Source organism: Rhipicephalus microplus, unplaced genomic scaffold, assembly GCF_043290135.1.
Source record: "Rhipicephalus microplus isolate Deutch F79 unplaced genomic scaffold, USDA_Rmic scaffold_56, whole genome shotgun sequence".
Lineage (NCBI taxonomy): Eukaryota > Metazoa > Arthropoda > Arachnida > Ixodida > Ixodidae > Rhipicephalus > Rhipicephalus microplus.
The window spans coordinates 897,143-917,365 of NW_027464629.1; the positions used below are offsets into that span (position 1 = coordinate 897,143).

At 44.7% G+C, this 20,223-nt stretch overlaps 1 protein-coding gene across 1 annotated transcript in view; it reads right to left on the bottom strand.

The window, feature by feature from the left end:
• Window positions 1-254: 254 nt before the first annotated feature.
• The window catches only part of LOC119173770 (multidrug resistance protein mrp-7), a 79,441-nt gene continuing 59,472 nt past the window's right edge, over window positions 255-20,223 (bottom strand). Inside the window, exons 14-21 of the mRNA XM_075884931.1 lie at window positions 16,517-16,827; window positions 14,943-15,275; window positions 12,100-12,204; window positions 5,953-6,147; window positions 5,352-5,510; window positions 4,048-4,214; window positions 1,829-2,023; window positions 255-417 (exon numbers count right to left, since the gene is read on the bottom strand). Coding sequence (XP_075741046.1) covers window positions 273-417; window positions 1,829-2,023; window positions 4,048-4,214; window positions 5,352-5,510; window positions 5,953-6,147; window positions 12,100-12,204; window positions 14,943-15,275; window positions 16,517-16,827 — 1,610 coding nt within the window. The 3' untranslated portion in view covers window positions 255-272. The remainder of the gene's footprint in view (window positions 418-1,828; window positions 2,024-4,047; window positions 4,215-5,351; window positions 5,511-5,952; window positions 6,148-12,099; window positions 12,205-14,942; window positions 15,276-16,516; window positions 16,828-20,223) is intronic.

Below are 20,223 nucleotides of genomic sequence, written 5' to 3' on the forward strand. Positions count from 1 at the left end.
CGCTTGCATGGCTAGGCCATGGCCGAAGTCCAGGAGTCTTATCCTTCTTCTGGTTGCGTCTTCTAGGAAGGGGCCCATTAAGGGCAAAATCTTCTTGATGCCACAGACGTCTTTGAGAGAATGAAGTAAGATTAAACAAAACAAAGAAAAATAGAAGATAGAGGCTAGAGTAACCTACACTCTCAACGTCGTCGTCCCAATTATTACAAAACTGATGCGGGAGGTTTCCCTACGGCATCAAAAAGTACACCGTGTTGATGTTCATAAAAACTTTATTTTGGTAATATATTTGACATTCTGTTATGTACATCAATTCCTGCACTGATAACAATATCGCGAAACAAAGAACATGAGTTCGACAACAGGTCTTGTACACCACCAGTCTCCAATACTCGACCGTCTCCCATGACGACGACCCTGCAATACAGGAAGAATCAGCGCACATTATTATAATTTCTCATAACTACGAACAAGCATATGGGGCAGGGTCTAATGTCAAAGCACGAACGGAAAAAGAGCTGTAGGTATCGTATTCTTTTTTACCAATAAAAATCACATAAATGCAAAGGATCATATACAGATTCAGCATATAGCTATATATACACACGTCGCAGGGTCAGCCAATAGCTTCCATAGGTTTGCATGATCTGAACTTCTAAAATGTTATGACAGCACTGGCCAGATGACAGAACGTTTGCTAGCAAACGCAGCGCCACGAGCTTGGTTTAGAAATTCCGCACCGTTGCGGTGCTTTCAATTCATTCTCACTCTAAAATCATTTACCCATGTCCTTCGCAAAGATTGTAATGGTACTGTAGAGGGGAACCACAGTTTTTAGTTCCAATGCTGGAATATGGAGAAAGTTTATCCAACTGCGCGGCTTTGATTGGAGAAAGCTGGGTCGGTTCTGCTTGCAGCTTCGTGGTAGATTTGGTAGTATGTCAAACTTTGCCTCACAAGTCTTCAAGCTGCTCTATTACATACCATCATTTTGTAGTGAGAGCAGTAACTTCGCATCAGAAGCCAGAAAACGTTCAGCCAGGAGCCTGTATCAGTTCTTATAGCAAAACAGTATAGGCAACGGGAACTGTGAACAGCTGTGTCCACATTAAATTACGCAGCTTGTTAAAAATTTTAGCTCAAAACTGCAGACATGCTGCACTTTTGCCACGCGTTATATTGCCTCTGGCCTTGGGCGTAGGAAACAGGCGGACGACGGTCAGTCGGTCGAGAAGGGGTGGCGGTGCACACAGATTGCAGGCCAACGTTCGAAAGCTTTTGGTGAACGATGGCAATATCAACAATAGCGTTGTCTCCACTTTCGTGGTATGATACTGTGACCTTCCAATGTGCCACACTAGAGTCACCACACCTGTACCCGCGCAAAGGATGGAAAAAATGGTCGACGTTGAACACTTTTCTAATTTTCCATGGCGACCTCCCGTTCCTGCAGGCTTCAGACAACATGTCGTCGTCATGACACCCGCGAAATGATACTACGGGATGCTCTTTCTAGTGTCGGTACTATGTGAATGTTTTCGGACACTAGGGCCTAAAGCTGTGCTCAGGACTATCTCTGAAATCAAACTATTAGTAACTTGAACGACTGCCTCACTGAGTCCAGCTAATAATCCCAGCAGCATGCTCAATCAGGGCGTCCTCGTACGATGGTCACGGAGAGCTCAGAGAGCATCATGCGTGCCAGCACGCTGCAAAGTGATTATCAGTCAAGGGCCTAGTTTATTTTGGCCTCGCGCTTTTGTCTTCATCACGTTACGTACAATGAAGTATATTTAATGTTATTAACGTAGTAGACCACGTATCTCACCTGTCGTAATCAAGTATGGTGTCGATGCGGTGCGCTATCGTGATAATGGTGCAGTGTGAAAAGCTTTCCCTTAAACTCGCCTGCACCCTTCGCTCTGTGTCTGAGTCCATCTGGGAGGTGGCTTCGTCCAGCACCAGAATCCTTGTGGCTCGCAGAAGGGCACGAGCGAGTGCCACCAGTTGTCGCTGCCCAGCACTGCATGTCGTCGAGGGTAACAAGTATTAGCCTTTCCCGGTGAACCATTCATTATATTGTTACTGGTAGTAATGTTTACTTGGATTTTTCGAAGGCTATTTACAAAGGCCGCGGAGGACATTCCAAGGTGTTCTATGCCGGGGTTCACCACGACTTCACTGGCATAATTTGGTGAACGAAATCTGTCGTTGATATGCTGATCCCAAAAAAATGATAAAAAAAGTTTCGTTGATTTGGATGATATAGGAGTCGAACCAACAATCTCTGTCCCCAATGAATAGACACCGGGCGCTCTACCCACTGCACTACCGCCAACGTGCTTTAAGGCTCACAAACACGCCTTATATATCCCACACCCTTACATCTAATAATAATTTTGGTTTCAAAAGGCGCTGTCGTTGTCTAAGAACACTGTCTTGAAGTACTGCATCATATTACTAACGAGCGCTATCAGAGAATGCTTCGGCAGTGTCAGCGCAGCAAAGCGAGGCTTCCTGATTCTCATTCCCATTTTGTTTCAATGAAGTGTATGCAACGACAGAGGCTGTAAGTCCAAGGCAGCGTTAGTGGTGATTTGATTGCGTAACTGCCCAGTTGTGCGCTCGGCTTTTTGGCGTCATGTCAGAATGCGCTACTTCATTTAAAGCGTAGTGGTGCTTGAACATGCACCAACGGTGCTTTCCAGCTGTCTACTAAACTGCTTTATCAAGTGCCATAAAAAGTCGACGACGCCGACGGGTGAACATCGAGCTATTAGGTGTTTTGGTGTAGCGATAGACACGTCAGCGGGCAGCGGAACACCTTGGTATAGTCACAGCTGAAGCTACAAGCTTCGTATTTCGCGTTTCTGAAGCGCTGTGTGGCAGTGTATGCCTGATCAGTAATGTAGGTTACCCAATTGCTAGACCATGCACACCTTGCCGTTCCTTTCCTCCAATGGAGACGCACTCCACGAGCGCTGTCGCCAGTCAGTGATTGTGTGCGTGTTGATGCCATCTTTGTGCGGTACTCACCGCACGCTGTTTCCGCGTTTATATTACTATGTACTTCTTCTACATCAATGGTTTATTTACAAATAGTGCTTATTTACGAATAGTACTTTGAGAACAAGTTACGCACTATGATCAACGTAGGCGTGTCCACATAAAACAGTGCTATAAGCGCACCAAACACCACCACGCATCCTGCAAGCTCCTATTCATCAAGGTACAGTACGGACCACTTTTATAGGAAACATTCGAATGAACACTTTTCTTAAGGTGGGCATCCTAACTAAAAGTGAACATGAAAACAAGGTTCATGCATTGCTCTAGTTTGTCAAGAGTAATCACAACTTCCAATAAACAGTAGTCTTAGTACAAATCTAAGTCACTATGCTTTTCCAGGACAATGAAATCTGGATAGGCACTGCACGCAACTGTTTCTTTTAACCATGGACTCATCTGTTGAATAAAAACTCAACTACTACTCTGGAAACGCGTATCCCTGTCTTTTTTAATCGATTCTTGCAGTGGAGTGATCAGACATGTTTGTTTTCTTGTTTTTTAGAAAGGATATCTTCCCGTCAGTACCAAGATGTATATATGTATATTATCGATATTGATCTTAAAATAACAATAATCCAAATGATTTACTTCAAATATACTCTTAATAGACGTTCAGCCCTACTTATAGCAATTAACTTCAGGTGAAATTGATTGGGTATTTGGTAACGTCTACGATATTCACTGATTTTTCATTACCTTGAATGTGAGTGGTGGGCGCTATATAAAAGCGCGAATACTTTTTTAACGTCATGTGAGAGAACAAACATTTTTTTTTTCAAAACATAATAACATTTGATTCCCATGATTGGTAATACAATTGCCATGATTACATATTCGGCTAATCTTGAATCCCCTTGCTTCCAGAATATATTCAGAAATATGGAGGCGAACTACAGTTTGCTTTATCTATTTTATTTCCAAGCATCATTACAAAGCGCACAGAAAATTTTTCGATAGGAGAACGCACTTTCTACTAACCTCAGGTTTTCTCCTTTTTGCGACACGCAGAATGAAAGACCCTCAGGTGACTTTTCGACAAATTCGCTTAGGTGGACGCTTCGAAGAACGCTCCAGAGAACCTCATCTGAGTGCAAGCCTTGGGGATCCAAATTTTCTCGCAACGTCCCAGTAAACATGGAATAGTCCTAAAAGAAAATTAATTTCATTGTGTCGACTGGTTTAGTTGAATATCATTGATTACCTTGGTCTAAGGAACTCTAAAAAGAAAGTGGCTCAGGCTAAAAAGGAAATTCACTTCCACAGCAGCAAAAAGCTGTTGTCACTGTGCTAGTAGGAAGCTTCGAAAGCCTCAACGAATGCTTAAAGAGCGCCATGAAATTGAAACTTGAAACCTCAAACTTTATCTTTCACACAAAAAAAACGTTTTGGGTTCCCCTAGACAAAAAGCTGCCAAGAACAGCTTGGTGAGACTTGGGGGACCTTACATTCAGCAGCGAATAGATATTGACAGAGGAAGGTGAGGTAACTTTTATCACTTAATTATTACCTTAGGGGGACTACAAAATGGGATGAATATTAAAATACAGCAAAAATGCAGAAGTAAGGCAGTGTGAACATTATATAAAAATATGCATCAAAGTAAAATGGGCCAGTATAAGGCATAGTGCATATTCAGGTTGGGTAAACGTCACTTCGCGTACACCAAAACAATTTAAGATTGTCTACTTAGGTGTACTGCTAATCATGCTGCAATAAATGCTGACAACAATGCAAGCTAAAGAAGTCAAAACACAATGAATTTTCGGAAGTATTTCCACTTAGCAACACCGAAAATATGAGAACGCAATGAAGACTATTTTATAATGAGAATGTTACTTCAAGTATGCCCGCAAAAGTAGGTGCTCACTCACTGAAAAATGCCCCTATAGTTTCATCAGTTTCACATCTGAGAGGCGAGCAATATTGTTCAAATTAACAGCCGTAGAGATATTCCACTTTGCTACTAATGTAATGTTTCTCGAGTATTTCTCCACTGGCAAGTAAGCCTGCGATTTTTTTTCAGATGTACATCCTGAAACAAACGCCATTCCGCCGTAACCTTCATTCTAGTGACTTCAAGAAAGCAATAGGTGGGCAAAATTTTCGGAGCCCTCCACTACGTCACAAGGACGTTATACCCCACATGTCAATCAATCAACAAGGCGATAAGCATGTTGATGCGACAAAAAGCATTCTTGTGAGCGATAGGGTGTACAATGCCTCACTACAGATCCGCGTGCAGTTGAAGAGGGAATGTGCAAGCATTACTTCTTCTCGCTCACCTGCGGGATGACGCTGATTGCAGTACGAAGGCGTTTCAGTGGAACCGCGTTTATGTCAATTCCGTCAATGGTGATTGCTCCCGACATGCGCTGAATCATGCGAAGAAGCGCTAGGACCAGCGATGACTTTCCGGCCCCAGTCCTCCCCACCACAGCCAACTGCAAACGCGAATGAAATCAGAAACTTTAGAGAAATTTGGCTCACATCATCGTTCCTGTGTCTCTGTAGCGTCGCCGATTCACAAGATAACCGACCTGTTTCTCTATACTTGGGGTCACATTTCATAAGCAGAAAATTAAATTCGCAGGCTTGAACATACATAGCTGCATACATAGCTGCACATAAGTTACATCTCAAGCCAGAAGCCTCACTCTAGGGCGTGTGCCTCTACAAACCTCGTAGTTTACGAACACTGATACACACAAAATGGTTACGAAAGCACGGATATGTTCTTTAGAGTTGCATGCCGAAATGATTCAGTGAATTTTTACCCACTAATACAACAGACGTTTCAGTAGAGAACTTTAGCAAGGCCTAGTTACAAGCCTTGTTTCCACGAGACACAAGATCCGTAGGTGGCACGTTTCGATAGGGGCGTACCTTCTTTCCCGCCTCTGCTACAAAGGAGATACCCTTGAGCGTGTCTTCGCCAATTTCTGGGCGATAGGACGCGCTGAAGTTTTCGAACCTCACGACCCCTTTACTGGGCCACCAGTCATCGTAAGGTTGAATGAAAATTCCAGGACTTCTTTCCTTTGTTTGGCCGATGGAATCTTCGCATTTTGATAGAACTTCCTGCGGGAAAAAGTAGTGGTACATGACTTGCATGAAACTCGCACAATTTTCTGCATTACTCTATCTAGTGCTACAGCAATCTCGATATAAATAAAAATTGTGGTGTAGGTGATTGGGTGTGTGTCGCTCTGTCATCATGTCACTTCCTCCTTCTTGCCTTAAACATCACCATTTTATTTTTCAAGCGCTTCACTGTCAATCATTGTAATTGTCTGAGAATGAGATGACTTTCAGCTTCGAGTCTTGTCAGACAACGATGTAAGTGAAGACATGATACTTAACAAATAGTTGCGATGTACTGGTTCACTTTTCCCGCCTTTTAATAGAAGTCGTCATTCTTTGTTTACAATCACCGTTTCACCAAACGCCAAGGATTTCGTTCCTCAAGTCGGACAAGGCCACAGGTGTAGCGAAACACACAATGCTGCACAAAGGTGCAATCACCATGCCACTCAAGTAGAAAACTTTTAAAATTGAAAGATCATGAGCTATATTTATTAACTTTTAGTGCGCTTGAGCTTCGCCATAGGTACAAGAACGCGACAGTAGGCTCCATGCGCATCACCTTCTCAATCGCTAAGCCGGCTTCGGATCTCGGTGCAAGCGCCAACTATGCAGCAATGAAATAAACAGCTCTATGCGTTGAAATGGCTGTTTCAAACTATCCTAATATGCTTTCTCCAAACACAGTTGCACTGTGCCCACTATGTCCGAGCTTTTCTCTTTGAATATCAACGAAGCGCCACTATATGTCTATAGAGCAACCATGAACCTGCGCTGATGCTCACTTTGTGGATGTTTTTTGTTGGTGATGATGGTTAAAAATGTCTCCAAGTTGTTGTTACTGTTGTAGTTGGTGGTGGTAGCAGGGATGTTGCCGTAGTCAAGGTTGGCCTGGCAGACCTGACTGGCGATTGCTCCACCTGAGTGACTATTTTCATGTAGTTTGGCTCACCATACTTTGCATAGTGCAACCGTGAACCGGCGCTGATGTTCACTTTGTTGATGTTTTTCTTGGTGATGATGGTCTTGCATAAATAAAGCGCTGCCAAAAAGACGGGAGCTGCGAAACAACCAACAGAATTAATTTAATGGCGACAATGGAACACTGAACAGTACACAATGATGATCGTGCTGCACGCTCTTCTTGGCACTCACTGGTTGCTCACAATCACAGCAGCTCACAATCACTTCTCCGTCGTCTGCTATCTTCGACCTCCTCCAGGATATCGAATGCGGTCACATCTAGTTCCAAACAATAAGGCTTTTGTGATAGCCTTTAGAAGACTGCCACCTTATAATATGATTAAACAGGCACGAACTCCATGATTTCTTATGTAGCTCTTCAGCATGGAGTAGTGGCCCTAATAACTCAGTCGCGTTCAGAAGGTCGAGAATTATGGTCTCACCGACTTAAAACTTCTTGTTTTTGTAGTAGCTAAATCCTCTCGTCGGAAAAATTTCATGTTCAGCTTCGTATCTTGCGAGTGAGTAACCGCGACTCTACAGTTGTCATGAAGTAGCTCGGTATCCTTGTCTTCACATTGAACGGATACTTGGTACCGTTTTCCAATCTTTCTAACCTTGCTCTGGAAAAGAGGCAAGGAGTTTCCCGGTCTGTGAATACTTTTATTTGGTGTGACGTCCTCGGCATTCCACAGTTAAGATGATTTCCATATGTATTGCTCTAATGCTCTAACTTCAGTCGCTTGCACTCCTAGTACGCTAATCATAACTTCAGATGTTCTGTTTACGGAGCTCGCTTTTGTGACAGGACCTTGCAATGTCTATTCGAGAGTACTCTTGACCACGACCAATCCTTGCACTTTCCTGCTGCGTATTATTGCCGCTCACAACCTTCCGCAGTTGGTCATATCCTGTGAGCAGGCCTTTCTCGCCGCACTGTCGAGGCGCATTTTGCTAGTCTGCCAGCCGGTAATTTTTCCTACGTAGTTTGGCAGCGAAAGTGCATTGATTGATTGATATGTGGAGTTTAACGTCCCAAAACCACTATATGATTATGAGAGACGCCGTAGTGGAGGGCTCCGGAAATTTAGACCACCTGGCGAAAGTGCATTCTAGATCCAAGATTGGGATGTCGTGGCAAACTACAGGCTTGGATTTGGCTTCAATGCGCTCGTTGTTGTCAAACTGGCTCGAACCTTGACGACATTCCAAGTTTTCATACGACAGGTGTAGTCAGACGCAAACGTGTTTACCGATGAACAAGTATGTGTAATAATATTCAGTCCCAAGCGCCCCACCAGGCCAACTTTAGTAAACAAGCGTTCACTGCTTCCGTCGATGTTGTCTCTGATATATAACGTCTTGGTAAAACAATCAAGAACGAAAGTTCTCTAAAGTGACGGTTTTGTCAAGTTGACAACATTTAACGGCAGTCCACCCGGAACCCTCTGCTTTCAGTGGCTTGGTCAGCCCCTGAAGGCAGGGGCTTCTCGCCTCTTTTCCTGCAATAATCTGGGTCGCACATCGTTGCAGCATGCCTACTTTTGCATGTCGCGCACACCAACCTCCGCCAGACCTCGGTGGCCCTTCGTTGTACACTGATAGCAACACATAAAATGAGGCACACGTTTCTTTTTTTTTCTGGTATGGCCATGCTTACGCTGCATCCCCCGGTTTCATGTTCTGTCGACTTGCAAAAGAAGCATTCGTAGCCTGCTTGCTTCGATTATTCCGATGCATGTAGGACTGATGCCGACGTCACATGTTTTTCGTGGTTCTCGATACCTTTGGTAGAGGACGTTGATGAAGTACACTGCCCTTTTGTTTTTATCTCTATCTGTGCATATCGTAAAAGCTTCTCAAGTTTCTCAAAAAACGTTGTTGGTACCTCCGCTGAAGCAGATGTTTACAATCTTTCTTCTTCTTCCTGGAAACGTCTATGGCGGTGGAACGAAATGACAATCGCTTGTGGCAAGGATTGAAGCATGATGTCATAGAGCATCGCTGAAAAACTTCTGAGACTTGCAGGACGTAGAGGCAGTGAACATTTAGCTGAACTGCGTCGTAAAGCTTGCGCAGCCCCCTCGTATGCGATGAATGTGTAACTCGTGGCAGTTCACGAAGTTCTCTGAAGCGCTGCAGTACGATCCTGTTTTTGTACCCAAACCTCTGCTTTAGCAGCTGGATGGCACTCTCGTAGCATGGTATTCTCTTTAACAATCCGGCAATCGTACCTGCGATTTATTATTTATGAGATTTATCTGCCATGGTCATAAATGGTTGCGTGTGGACAGCTTAGTCGAACCGCTGCCAAAACAATATCCATCGATACATGTCCCCATGAAATGGCTTGATTGTCAGCGTAAGGATACGCGGTCCAAAGTTCTGAGACAAAGCTATGGTTAGTGCAGGCGACGTCCTGATCGTAGTCGAAGTAGAGGTCTGCCTCTAGTTGCAGAGGCTGAGATCTTCAAGACAGCAACATTGGTATGTCAGGGTCTCAAGTGCCTGGCCATTATATTGTGCTCACAAATCACACTTTTTCTGCAGTTCTTCGACCGAGATCACGTCCTCAATTTCGGCACTGATCTTGCGAAGCTCGTCACGGCTTTCGCCGAGCTTGTCTATAACCTTGCTGAACATCATTCGTCCGTTGCAGTCGCTTTCATCTATGAGGGTGCCTCATCCATAACTTTCCTTTTTGCGTTCGTCCCGCAGCGCGTTTAGCTTTAAAGTGGTTCATGTCTCGTTGGGACCACGCCTTGCTTGCTTTTAATGTAGTCGGTTAAGCTCGCTGCTTTCCTGGGTGTCGTTGCAATGAGGATTAGGTTACTGTGGCTGCGGTTTCTAGTGGAAACTCCTGATCAGCGTCACTCATTGTCCACGTCGTTGGGAGTCACTGGTTGCCCCATCTGATTTCGGCACCATTTGTCGCAGAACTCTGGTTTTCGCTCAGGTACAACTTCAGCTTATCGCTCCAATGCTTGCGGGTTTGGTTATGGATAGACCTTCAGAACCTCCACTCATTGTACGTACACATGTTTTGATGCCTCACGTGATCCTACGATTCTGTCACGCAATATTATATGCGTAGGAGACTCGTTTCACCCCATGACATCAGTTTACTGTTTTTTTAACTTGCAGTTAAAAGTAATGACCTCACTCTGTGATTGAGCACCGTTCTGTCGCGCCGAAGGCCTGGGTTTTATCCTCACTCAGACATATTTTTCATTATTTATTTTATTTGCACCTTTATCAGTTTCGTGATCACAGACCACGCTGCTTTTTCGATCAGAGCCAACGACGCCGACACTGAAATCACGTACAAATATTAATCAGCAGAATAGAAAGGACATGCCACCGACAACTGCCAATGTGAGCCAGCCGGCGCATCAAATGTTTCCAACGTAAATATGTGCCTGTTCTCAAAGACATGAATGAATTCAAACTATAGATGCTCTAAAGGTTTTATTTGTGTCAATAGATAGATAGATAGATAGATAACTTTATTGTACACCGAGGGAGGAGAGCCGGGTTTTACCCCGACGCCCCTGCGGGCCGCTCCCACGTTGGAACAGGCAGGGAGTACCTGCCTGCGGCATCGTGGGCCCCTTGGATTGCCCGAAGCTGACGGTGACGATCCGTACTTTTGATGGCGGAATAAAACCCTTGTCTTGGGATGATTTGCGCCTTGAGTTCCTTGGGTATGTGGGGGCAGTCCCACATCATGTGCTCAAATGTACACACACACCCACAGTCCGGGCAGTCAGGAGATATATCCATATAAATAGATACATTAGCTGGGCAGGGGTAAACCCCTGTCTGTAGTAGTCTGAGCGTGACTTCTTGTCCTCTGGTAAGATGCGAATGGGGTGGAGGAAAGACCCTACGACTCAAACGATAATGTGAAGTGACTTCGTTAAATGTCGCTAGAACGTCCCGCGACCCTCGATCAGCCGCACCCCCATCCAGAGGATCGGCCCCGGGCGGGGCGGAGCGGTCCAACGTGCCAGGGCCGTGAAGCCCCGCGCGGAAGGCAAGTCCTCGCGCCCGGGCGTGGGCCAATTCGTTGGAGTTGGTGATGCCGCCGATCGTGGAGCCCATATGGGCCGGGAACCAAATGATCTCGTGTGGAGTGATGGTCCTACCTCTGAGAATTCTAGCAACAGGTGGGGAGACCCTGCCAGAGGCAAAGGCTCTAACCGCCGAACGGGAATCAGAATAGATCTGAACACGGGATGAATCCAAAAGCCCTAGTGCGATGGATACCTGTTCAGCTATTGCTGGGGAGGTTGCCTTGACAGAGCATGCCGACATTACTGTACCTCGCTCAGAGACCGCAACGGCCACATAACGATTCCTATCCGCACGCGCAGCGTCCGTGAAGGTCGACGATCCCGACTTCGAGTGCACCTGCTCCAAAATTTTCTTGGCTCTAGCCCTTCTCCTTGCGACGTTAAATTGAGGGTGCATATTCCTAGGAATAGGATAAACTACGAGTGCCTGTCTAACGGCGGAGTCAAGAGAAGTCATCCGCTCTTCCTGGAGTATTGTAGAAATTCCGGCACGTGCCAAAATCTCCCGACCCGCCCGGGTGACCGAGAGGCGAGAGATCTGCGCCGTGCGTTGAGCCTCTATAATTTCATCCAACGTGTTGTGAATTCCTAATGCTAACATATTTGTGTCAAAGGGATCAGATTTTGAACGAAATGTTTTTTAAGTGTTGACACGGGCGTACTGTTGCCTGTTTTTACAATGCGCCACAACAGCGTTTGATTCCCATTGGTCGAATCAGTGTTGAGTGTCAGATCATCTTCTTGGTAATGATCTATGCCACTAACTGCACAATTCCACATCATTGTTTCAGAAATATACTGCCTACAACATGCGATGTTGAGGTCAAGTAGCAAAGCAATGACCAATTAATTTTTAAATCAACTTGGTCATTTTTGTTCGTTGTGACAGGTATACTACCAAAGTACGCACCTTCTCCAAAGGCAGCTTAGTATATTCTAGCGCCCTCTGAAAAGCGGCTTCACCCAAGGCGTTCCAAAATCCGCTGACGAAAACCACCACTAAGGCAAATGGAACCTGCAGAATGGTAAACAAAGTATTTCATTACGTCTGCTGCCATTCTACTATCTACGGGCACTGTGATCCATACTTTAGCGAATTTTTTCATCTCACTATCAGCGCATTGAACCAACCACAAATTATAGCCGGCTATGCTTCACACACCATCTATGGTAGCTTCGTGGCTAAGATGTTGCGTTGCAAAGTTGTTTTAGTCTATAGCCACGCCAGCTTCATTTAGACGCGGGCAAATAGCAGCAACACAGACGCACTTAAGTATAATGCACGTTGATCAAGCCCGGCTACTCAAATCTATTCAGCTTCCTTTACTATATGACCTAACCATTTGTTATCTAGTGCATTTGGTATCTACAACTCTAGAATCTGTATTTGCGTTAAACTTTCTCTGTACGTGTTCTTCTTGCGATTCTAGACGCAAAGCACCCTTCATACTGCCGGATCAAGGCGGCGCAAGCCTTGGTGGCCACGCCTGAAACTTATCCTATGCATTAACTTGCCACGGCTAGTATAACCATATGTCTGTCCATCGTAATATGTCGTATGTAGCCTGTTTTTTATTCCTTCAATCAGCCAATGTTTAGTTGCACATTTTTCTTTCAACAAGTTGCGGGTTCCTCAGGCAAAAAGCGGCTAAAAAACCACTTGAGAGTGTCTGAGGGCCCGCGTACCTGGCATCAGTTTGGGAATTGAAGCTTTTAGCAAATTTAGTGCATTTAGAGCAGAATAAATGAACAAGAAGTTAGAAGAACAATATACAAATAGAGCAGTAGAACAAAGAGACGTATAGCAAACAACATAACTGTACCTGCTTCATGAACAATACTCATGGACGCGATACAACGTGTAGTACTATGATACAAAGTGTAAATACGGCATTAGAATGATTTCATTGCGGTGACGTGTTTTAAATAACAAAAACACATCACAAATAACACTATGCAATGGCACGTCTTCATATGCGTCACATGCTTAAAGGGACACTAAAGTCAAATAACAATTTACGTCATCGTGAAACCTCAATGTATGAAATCTAAAATAACTATATTATCTACAACAGTGTCCCATACTTACCGAGAAATTAAGGTAAATGCACAAGAACACAAGCGCCACTGTAGGACATTTTCAAAATGATCCCGATGACATCAGATGGACCGCCTCCAATTAATCAGTAGAAATCGATCTAACTGCGTTAAATAAAGAAACTTTTGTGCATCTAGAGACGCAATAAAATGCTGCTTGTTTGTTTCTGTTTGATTCATGGAAAAAAGAACCGCTAGACGATACTATAGGGAATAGCGCGAGTGGTTGAAAATTCAATTTTCGCGTCGTTACACGGGACAGGTGGTGCCATTCAGCGGGGTGCAGTTGAAACAAGAAACGCCTGCAATCTCGAAGCCAATGGCGGGAAATGGATCGTTGTTGCTGCTGTGGCTCCCGCTGCTTTCGGTCTGCTGCTACTAGTGCAGTGAAGTAGGGCAACGTTTTGCACTGCCACATTGACGTGAGTTGGTCCGGTTGGTCCGCTTATTCAGACGGGTAATTTGAAGTGCGCAAACCCGATGTGGACTACTCGAACCTGACTTTATTTCAAAATAGGCCTTTCCTTGGCAAAAAAGTGACACTACGAGGTTTCTGAACCGCTATTTGAACAATCGACGTCGACTAAATAGTTGCCTTTAGTGTCCCTTAATGTAGTCCCTACGTATCCATGGGGCAGCGTCTTACAGTAACGCCTTCAGCAAGGCGTCATTGTTTACCTTTTTCAACTGATTTCATAGGACCTTATAAGCGCACTTCTTGTGTGCGTAGAAGACAGCAGCGTCCCTCTAACATAGTTCTACCCAATAAAAACAACTTTTTAGAAGCACCATTCTAGACTTCGATCTTTCGCAATGCTCTAATAAGAAAGTACGTCCCTTCCTTCATCAGCTGCTGTCTCATCCACAACTTCCATGGAATAGGTGGCTCATAGAGTAAATTTTTTTAAGATAACGTCTCCTTCAAAGAATCTTTAATTGTCATCATCATCATCATCAAACTGACTTTTTATCCTCATCGGCCCACATAACATTTTTGTCTCCCCTTTCTATCTCCCATTGTACTGAGCAGCAAGGGAGCCGAGAGGTCTATAAATATTTGAATTAGGCTCATTTTCTTGTCATTCCACGTCTTTTGCATTAAACATCGGGCACTAAGTATAAGTACTTGTTAGATAGCGCTCATAACCACACCTGTGCATCTTTAACCAGTCAACAGGCTCCGAAACGTGCAGGAAAAGCCCACGCAATTTTACGGCGCGTTATCAACCTCTTTATACGCGCGGTGACGTCAACTCGACGATCGGTGACATTAACTTCATTACTCTTTGTTTAGACCTGTTTTAAACCAGTGAACGAGCTGCGTGCTGCGTCAGGTTGCTGATCGCCGAGTTGATGTCAAGGCGCGCATACACAGGTTGGTCACACGCCGTAAAATGCACGGGCTTTTCCTCCACGTGTCGCAGCCTGTTGACTGGCCCTTTAACTGTGTTGTGTATTCTTGAAGTCTGCACGTACATGTATTAAGACTAGATCACTATGCTGAAGTGACGTCTCTGATGAGTAGAAAGCCTTTTCCCTTAGTTGTTTCCCTTCTTTATGCCAATGATTGTGACACATGAATCCGAAGCAGTAGTGAAAACTATAGAGATTACTAACGCAATTCTCAAGCCTTTGCGTCACGGGGTAGCGGCTTACCGTAAATGCCGAAAGAAGAGACAGGCCAGCCATTGCAGCGGAGCCAGGGTCGTCATAAGCCGGAGCCACAATGATGGCTACGGTGAGCACTATTATCAGCAGGGCGCATATGGTGCTTATGAGGCGTCCTACGGCGAAGCAGTAAACGAACATGTTGAAGGACTCCAAGTACACCGTCAACATGCGTCGGAACCGAGTGCAGAACTTCTCCATGACCCCGTAGCAACGTATCAGGCCTATGCAGTCGAGTGTCTCAGTCAGGTGCTGCAGCAGACGAGACAGCCGGGTGCTTTCGTATAGACGTCCTAGCATCGTGCCACGTATCAGGTAACGCTGAATAAGAAAAAAGTGGACACCAAAAAAACAATTAGCTAGGAAACTTGGTGAGGACGGTAAGAACCTTTGCCTAAAAAGGTACTGACACGAAAAATTTGGCCTCGCATTTTCTGCTGCAATGCGTTGCTGTAGGGCTGTTAGTCATGACACGACACATGGTTTGCTGCAACACACGATAGATAATTATTTACCGGCTTCTCATTATCGATCAGTTTCAGTTTCGGTTTGAGAGAATTCCAAAAAAGAGGTGAAACTATCGCCACCTAGCGTGTGCAACTCCTGTCTACGTCACCACACAGAACTGTGACGCACTTCCGCATGATCCGCCTCAAGAATTACTTTCGAATAGAAAACGGCACTGGAATGTCGGTAAACAAAAATCTTTCTAAGCGTGCGCCACGGCCACGCACTTACAACCAGACGCCGAGAATTATAGACCTCGGGAACTAACGCGGCAAAAGAAAAATGACGGCTATGACGTCATGATTACTTCTTTTGTTGACAGCAGTGTGGTGACGTGAGGGAAGTAGGGGGTCACCTCGGGGTCACCTCCGAGGGTGTCTATAACGCTATGGAGTCGGTTGCTCACGTGAATTTCGAAATTATTTTAAACACCTTCCAAGCTACATTCGCTGTTGTTACCTTGCAGATGATATACGAATGTTCACAAGAATTGATCGCGCAGGCTATCTCGGCCCCGAAATTTTCTGTCAGTACCCTTTTAAGCAACGGGAACATTCCCATGCACGTGGCATAGGTCGGTAAACTCACTCATGATTGAAATTACTCGGGCTCAACCATACTCGGATCGGATTCCGCTGAGTAATATTAGGGTGAGCTTGAATCCGGGTGAGGAATATTTCGGTGAGTCTGAGTTTATTTGAGTCTGGTTAAGGAACACAATTAGTCTTGGTGAGTTCCACCTTTAATTGCCGATCTGTGCACGCGTATTCCTTTGGTAGGCATACTCAATTTTTAGAGGCATTCAATCTCCGTGCACATCAAAAGTCCAGAGCGCGTTCGTAAGACACCCGAATGTAAGAATATCGATAACTCGAGAAGCGAATACTAGTTCAGCTTTGGGACAGCTTCATTGCGTTATACATTGCACTCATTGAACTTGTTTACAATACAATCACAAATGACCGCTAAAACACTGCGCGAGAAGTCGCCGAAAAAGCTATCGCATTTAAAAAAATGAGCTTTCATAACGGCGGTATAGAAACGCTGGAACTCACCAAGCAAAGTAGCAACATGATTTCAGCACAAAGGGTGAGGGCGAATACGAAGGGCGCCTGAGTCCCAATCACAGCTAGGCGTGCGAACACATAGAGGGTGTTTTGCACAAGCTGCTTGGAGAATACAAATACGCGAGTGTCGTTCATTTCCAGGTCCACGGAAAAGCGATTGAAGATGCGGCCCCTCGGAGTAGCGTCGAAGAAAGAGAGCGCACTGCCGGCGACGCACTCCAGCATGTCGGCGTGCAGCTCCATGCAACGGTGGCGGTTGGCGTGGGCCAGCAGCATGCCTCCAGCAAGCCTTAGGATGACTGGAAAATAATAATAATAATAATAATAATAATAATAATAAGAAGAAGAAGAAGAAGAAGAAGAAGAAGAAGAAGAAGAAGAAGAAGAAGAAGAAGAAGAAGAAGAAGAAGAAGAAGAAGAAGAAGAAGAAGAAGAAGAAGAAGAAGAAGAAGAAGAAGAAGAAGAAGAAGAAGAAGAAGAAGAAGAAGAAGAAGAAGAAGAAGAAGAAGAAGAAGAAGAAGAAGAAGAAGAAGAGTCCAAAGAATATTATTTTGGGAAAGAGTGATTTCCTTATAATAATGCCTGAATGAAAACAGCTTAACTACTGGATGATATTTGGACGCAGTCTCAGCAACACTCCCCTTTCTCTTCCCACACGTGGCCTGAGCGGGGCTCTTTACAAGGACTCTGGACGTACTTGGAGGACTCCTAAACTTCGAAATAAATTGTGGTACGCGATCCACTAATCGAACTCCGTTCACACCGTCTTCTCAATCGTTAGCCTGGCTACAGTTCTCGATGGGTTCTTCAACCATGCATGCTGCTAAGAAAGAGCGTGTGTGCGCTCACACACAGCCGTTTCAAACTATCCTAAGAAAGCCTACCGCAAGTACAGTTGCTAGGTGCCCGCTATGCAAATATTCTTTTTGCGAATTGATGGAGTATCCACTACGCTTTTGTCCGGAAACAATCGCGCCAGCGCAGCCACACATTTTGTCGATGCTGTGGTTGATCATGGTAATTAATTATGAATGAGCCCTTTCTGAAGGGTGGGCCTTTCAACTACCCACTCGTTTGGTAATGGAAATTTTTTCAAGCCGGGTGCGATTCTAAGCTTCTGCCACGCAATATCACATCTGTTGAGAAGAACATCACCTTTAAGTGGCCCCGCCGTGGTGGTCTAGTGGCTAAGGTATTCGGCCACTGACCCGCAGGTCGCGGGATCGAACCCCGGCTGCGGCGGCTGCATTTCCGATGGAGGCGGAAATGTTGTAGGCCCATGTGCTCAGATTTGGGTGCACGTTAAAGAACCCCAGGTGGTCGAAATTTTCGGAGCCCTCCACTACGGCGTCTCTCATAATCATATGTTGGTTTCGGGACGTTAAACCCAACATATCTATCCTATCAATCATTATCACTTTTAAGTGACACCTGGATAGTGTGTCTTTCTTTTTTTTTGCATACCTTTCAAGCACATGCGTGGTTCTGAGGGGCATATTCAAAAGTTACTCAGTTGGCTCTTTCTTTTGTGTGTGTGAGAGAGAGAGAGAGAGCGGGAGAAAGCTAAGTTACCATTTATATTACTCTCTTTAATGAGAACACGTAGCCTCCCATTGTAGATTATCAAGTTGCCCGAAAAAGCTGCTTGTTGGAGTGCTTTCCGCCCTCCACCTCTGGTTTGGAAAATGAAATGTGCTTGGCCCTTTCGATATCTTCATGCTTATGAAGAACAGTACCACATGTCAGTCTTGCTGTTTCAACCGCCAGTCACTTGTGAATGAATGAATGAATATACTTTATTTAAATTCCGGCAGTTTTCATTGGGCGAGGGGGAGGGGAGAGAGGATTAACCTATGTTCCTTACCACACTCCATCGATTATGATGGCGATGCAAAAAATAAAATAGAGAAATGACACACAGTAATATACAAAGTGTGTTCGGTGAAAGCCGGGGGCGATTCGACTGACTAGTCGCTGGCTGTCGAAATTCTGGAGCAACCTCTCGGATTGCTGTAAACCAAGTAGAGCTAAGAGTGGAAGACATGAATACCGCGCGTGAGGTCGCTTCGTAACTTGTTCACGCATACATCACTAAACCAGTACCGGAAACTTCCTCGACGTAGCCAATTATATTTGACAGTGCACATGGTGGTTCAGGAAATATTTTTCATACATTATTTCGTATAGCACGTATGGCTCGTCGTCGTCGCTGCTGAAGTACGAGTGATCTCTCTGTCGCTCAAACTGAGAAGCGAAGCAGCAGCAGCAGCATGTTCAAGCAGAGTCAAACAACACCATTTTACGCGTGTAAACAAGTGTACAGGGAGACTATACACCACCTCAGAAAACGCTGAAGACAACCTAGCTGCCGTTGAGCTGCCTGACAATACCAAAAATGACAACAATGCATTCTCGGAGTTCTGGCAAAATCCGTCTCTGCAAGACCGAGGACGCAGAATGCTCCATCGCGGAGGTGTTGCTACGAATATGACAAAGAAAAACGTGAACTTGCTCAAGGTCTACCAACGGAATGCGTATTCTCCGCCGCCAAGCAAGAAAACTTGCTCCCGCTCGACAAGCGGAATTCACCAGCAGGCTTATTTATCTTCCCGCGTCAGTGGGAGACGCCCCAGCTGGCACCACGACAGGTGTCAGGTCACCAAACGCCGCTAGTCTGAGACATCAAAGGCATTCACCTTGACCGTTACGACTGTATGTATCACGTACAGTTTTTTTTTCTTGCCGCCAGTATGCCCTTTTTACGAACGCTCGGCGCAACGACTGATGCACCAGCAGCAAATACGTTTAGTGTTTATTAGTGTTTCTTGCACGATGGATAATTTTATTTCCATGCACATATATACTTTCACACAGTGTCAAGAGAAAATCACGCATGTTTCTTTTCCCCGCTGAACACATGCAACAAATAATTCAAGTCCACAATCTAATCGCAGAGCAATGCATGATAGTTTGTGGGTTAAATTTGTAACGGTTTCAATTCAATTTCGTGGTCATGCTAACTTTCTACAATAGGTTTTACATGCATAAGAATGAAACAAGTTTTAATTGAAAATTCGAAATAAATGCAGATCTCTTTGTTTTAGGCTCGGTGAACAAGTGCCACAATTATCAAGAACGTGATTCATCTGAAGCAAATACGAAGCCAGAATTTCCCATCATCTCCATCGTGGTTCAAGGAGACCCTGACGCACAGTAGGGCACGATTTCCCCTCTAAGTTTTATTGAATAAAACACTATCTTTGCATCAGGCGGCATTTTTTTTTTCCCTTTCAGGCAGCCCCAATGACCGCAACAGCAACACCGGATCTCTGCAGCACAAGCTTTTAACGATGTTGCTTTAACATTGTGTATTTTTCGCTGAACTTAAACCTGCGCTGGCCACAGCACTCCCTCACTAGAACAAAACAACGCCTTTAACAATACGCAGGCTCATCAAAATGCATTATATTAAAGAGCACGAGCAAAAGAATCAAGAAATACTTTTCTAGTATATAACAATTACAACTTGGTTTCTGTGAGTCTCCTAGCGATGTGAATTTTGCATTTTAAGGGGAGGGGGACACTTAATATTGGATAAACAAGGTAATTTTCCAACTATGAGGGCCTGCTTTTCATGTATTTGTTTTGAATACGTATCTTTCATATTGCTACGAGCGTAAACTTACGAACTTTGT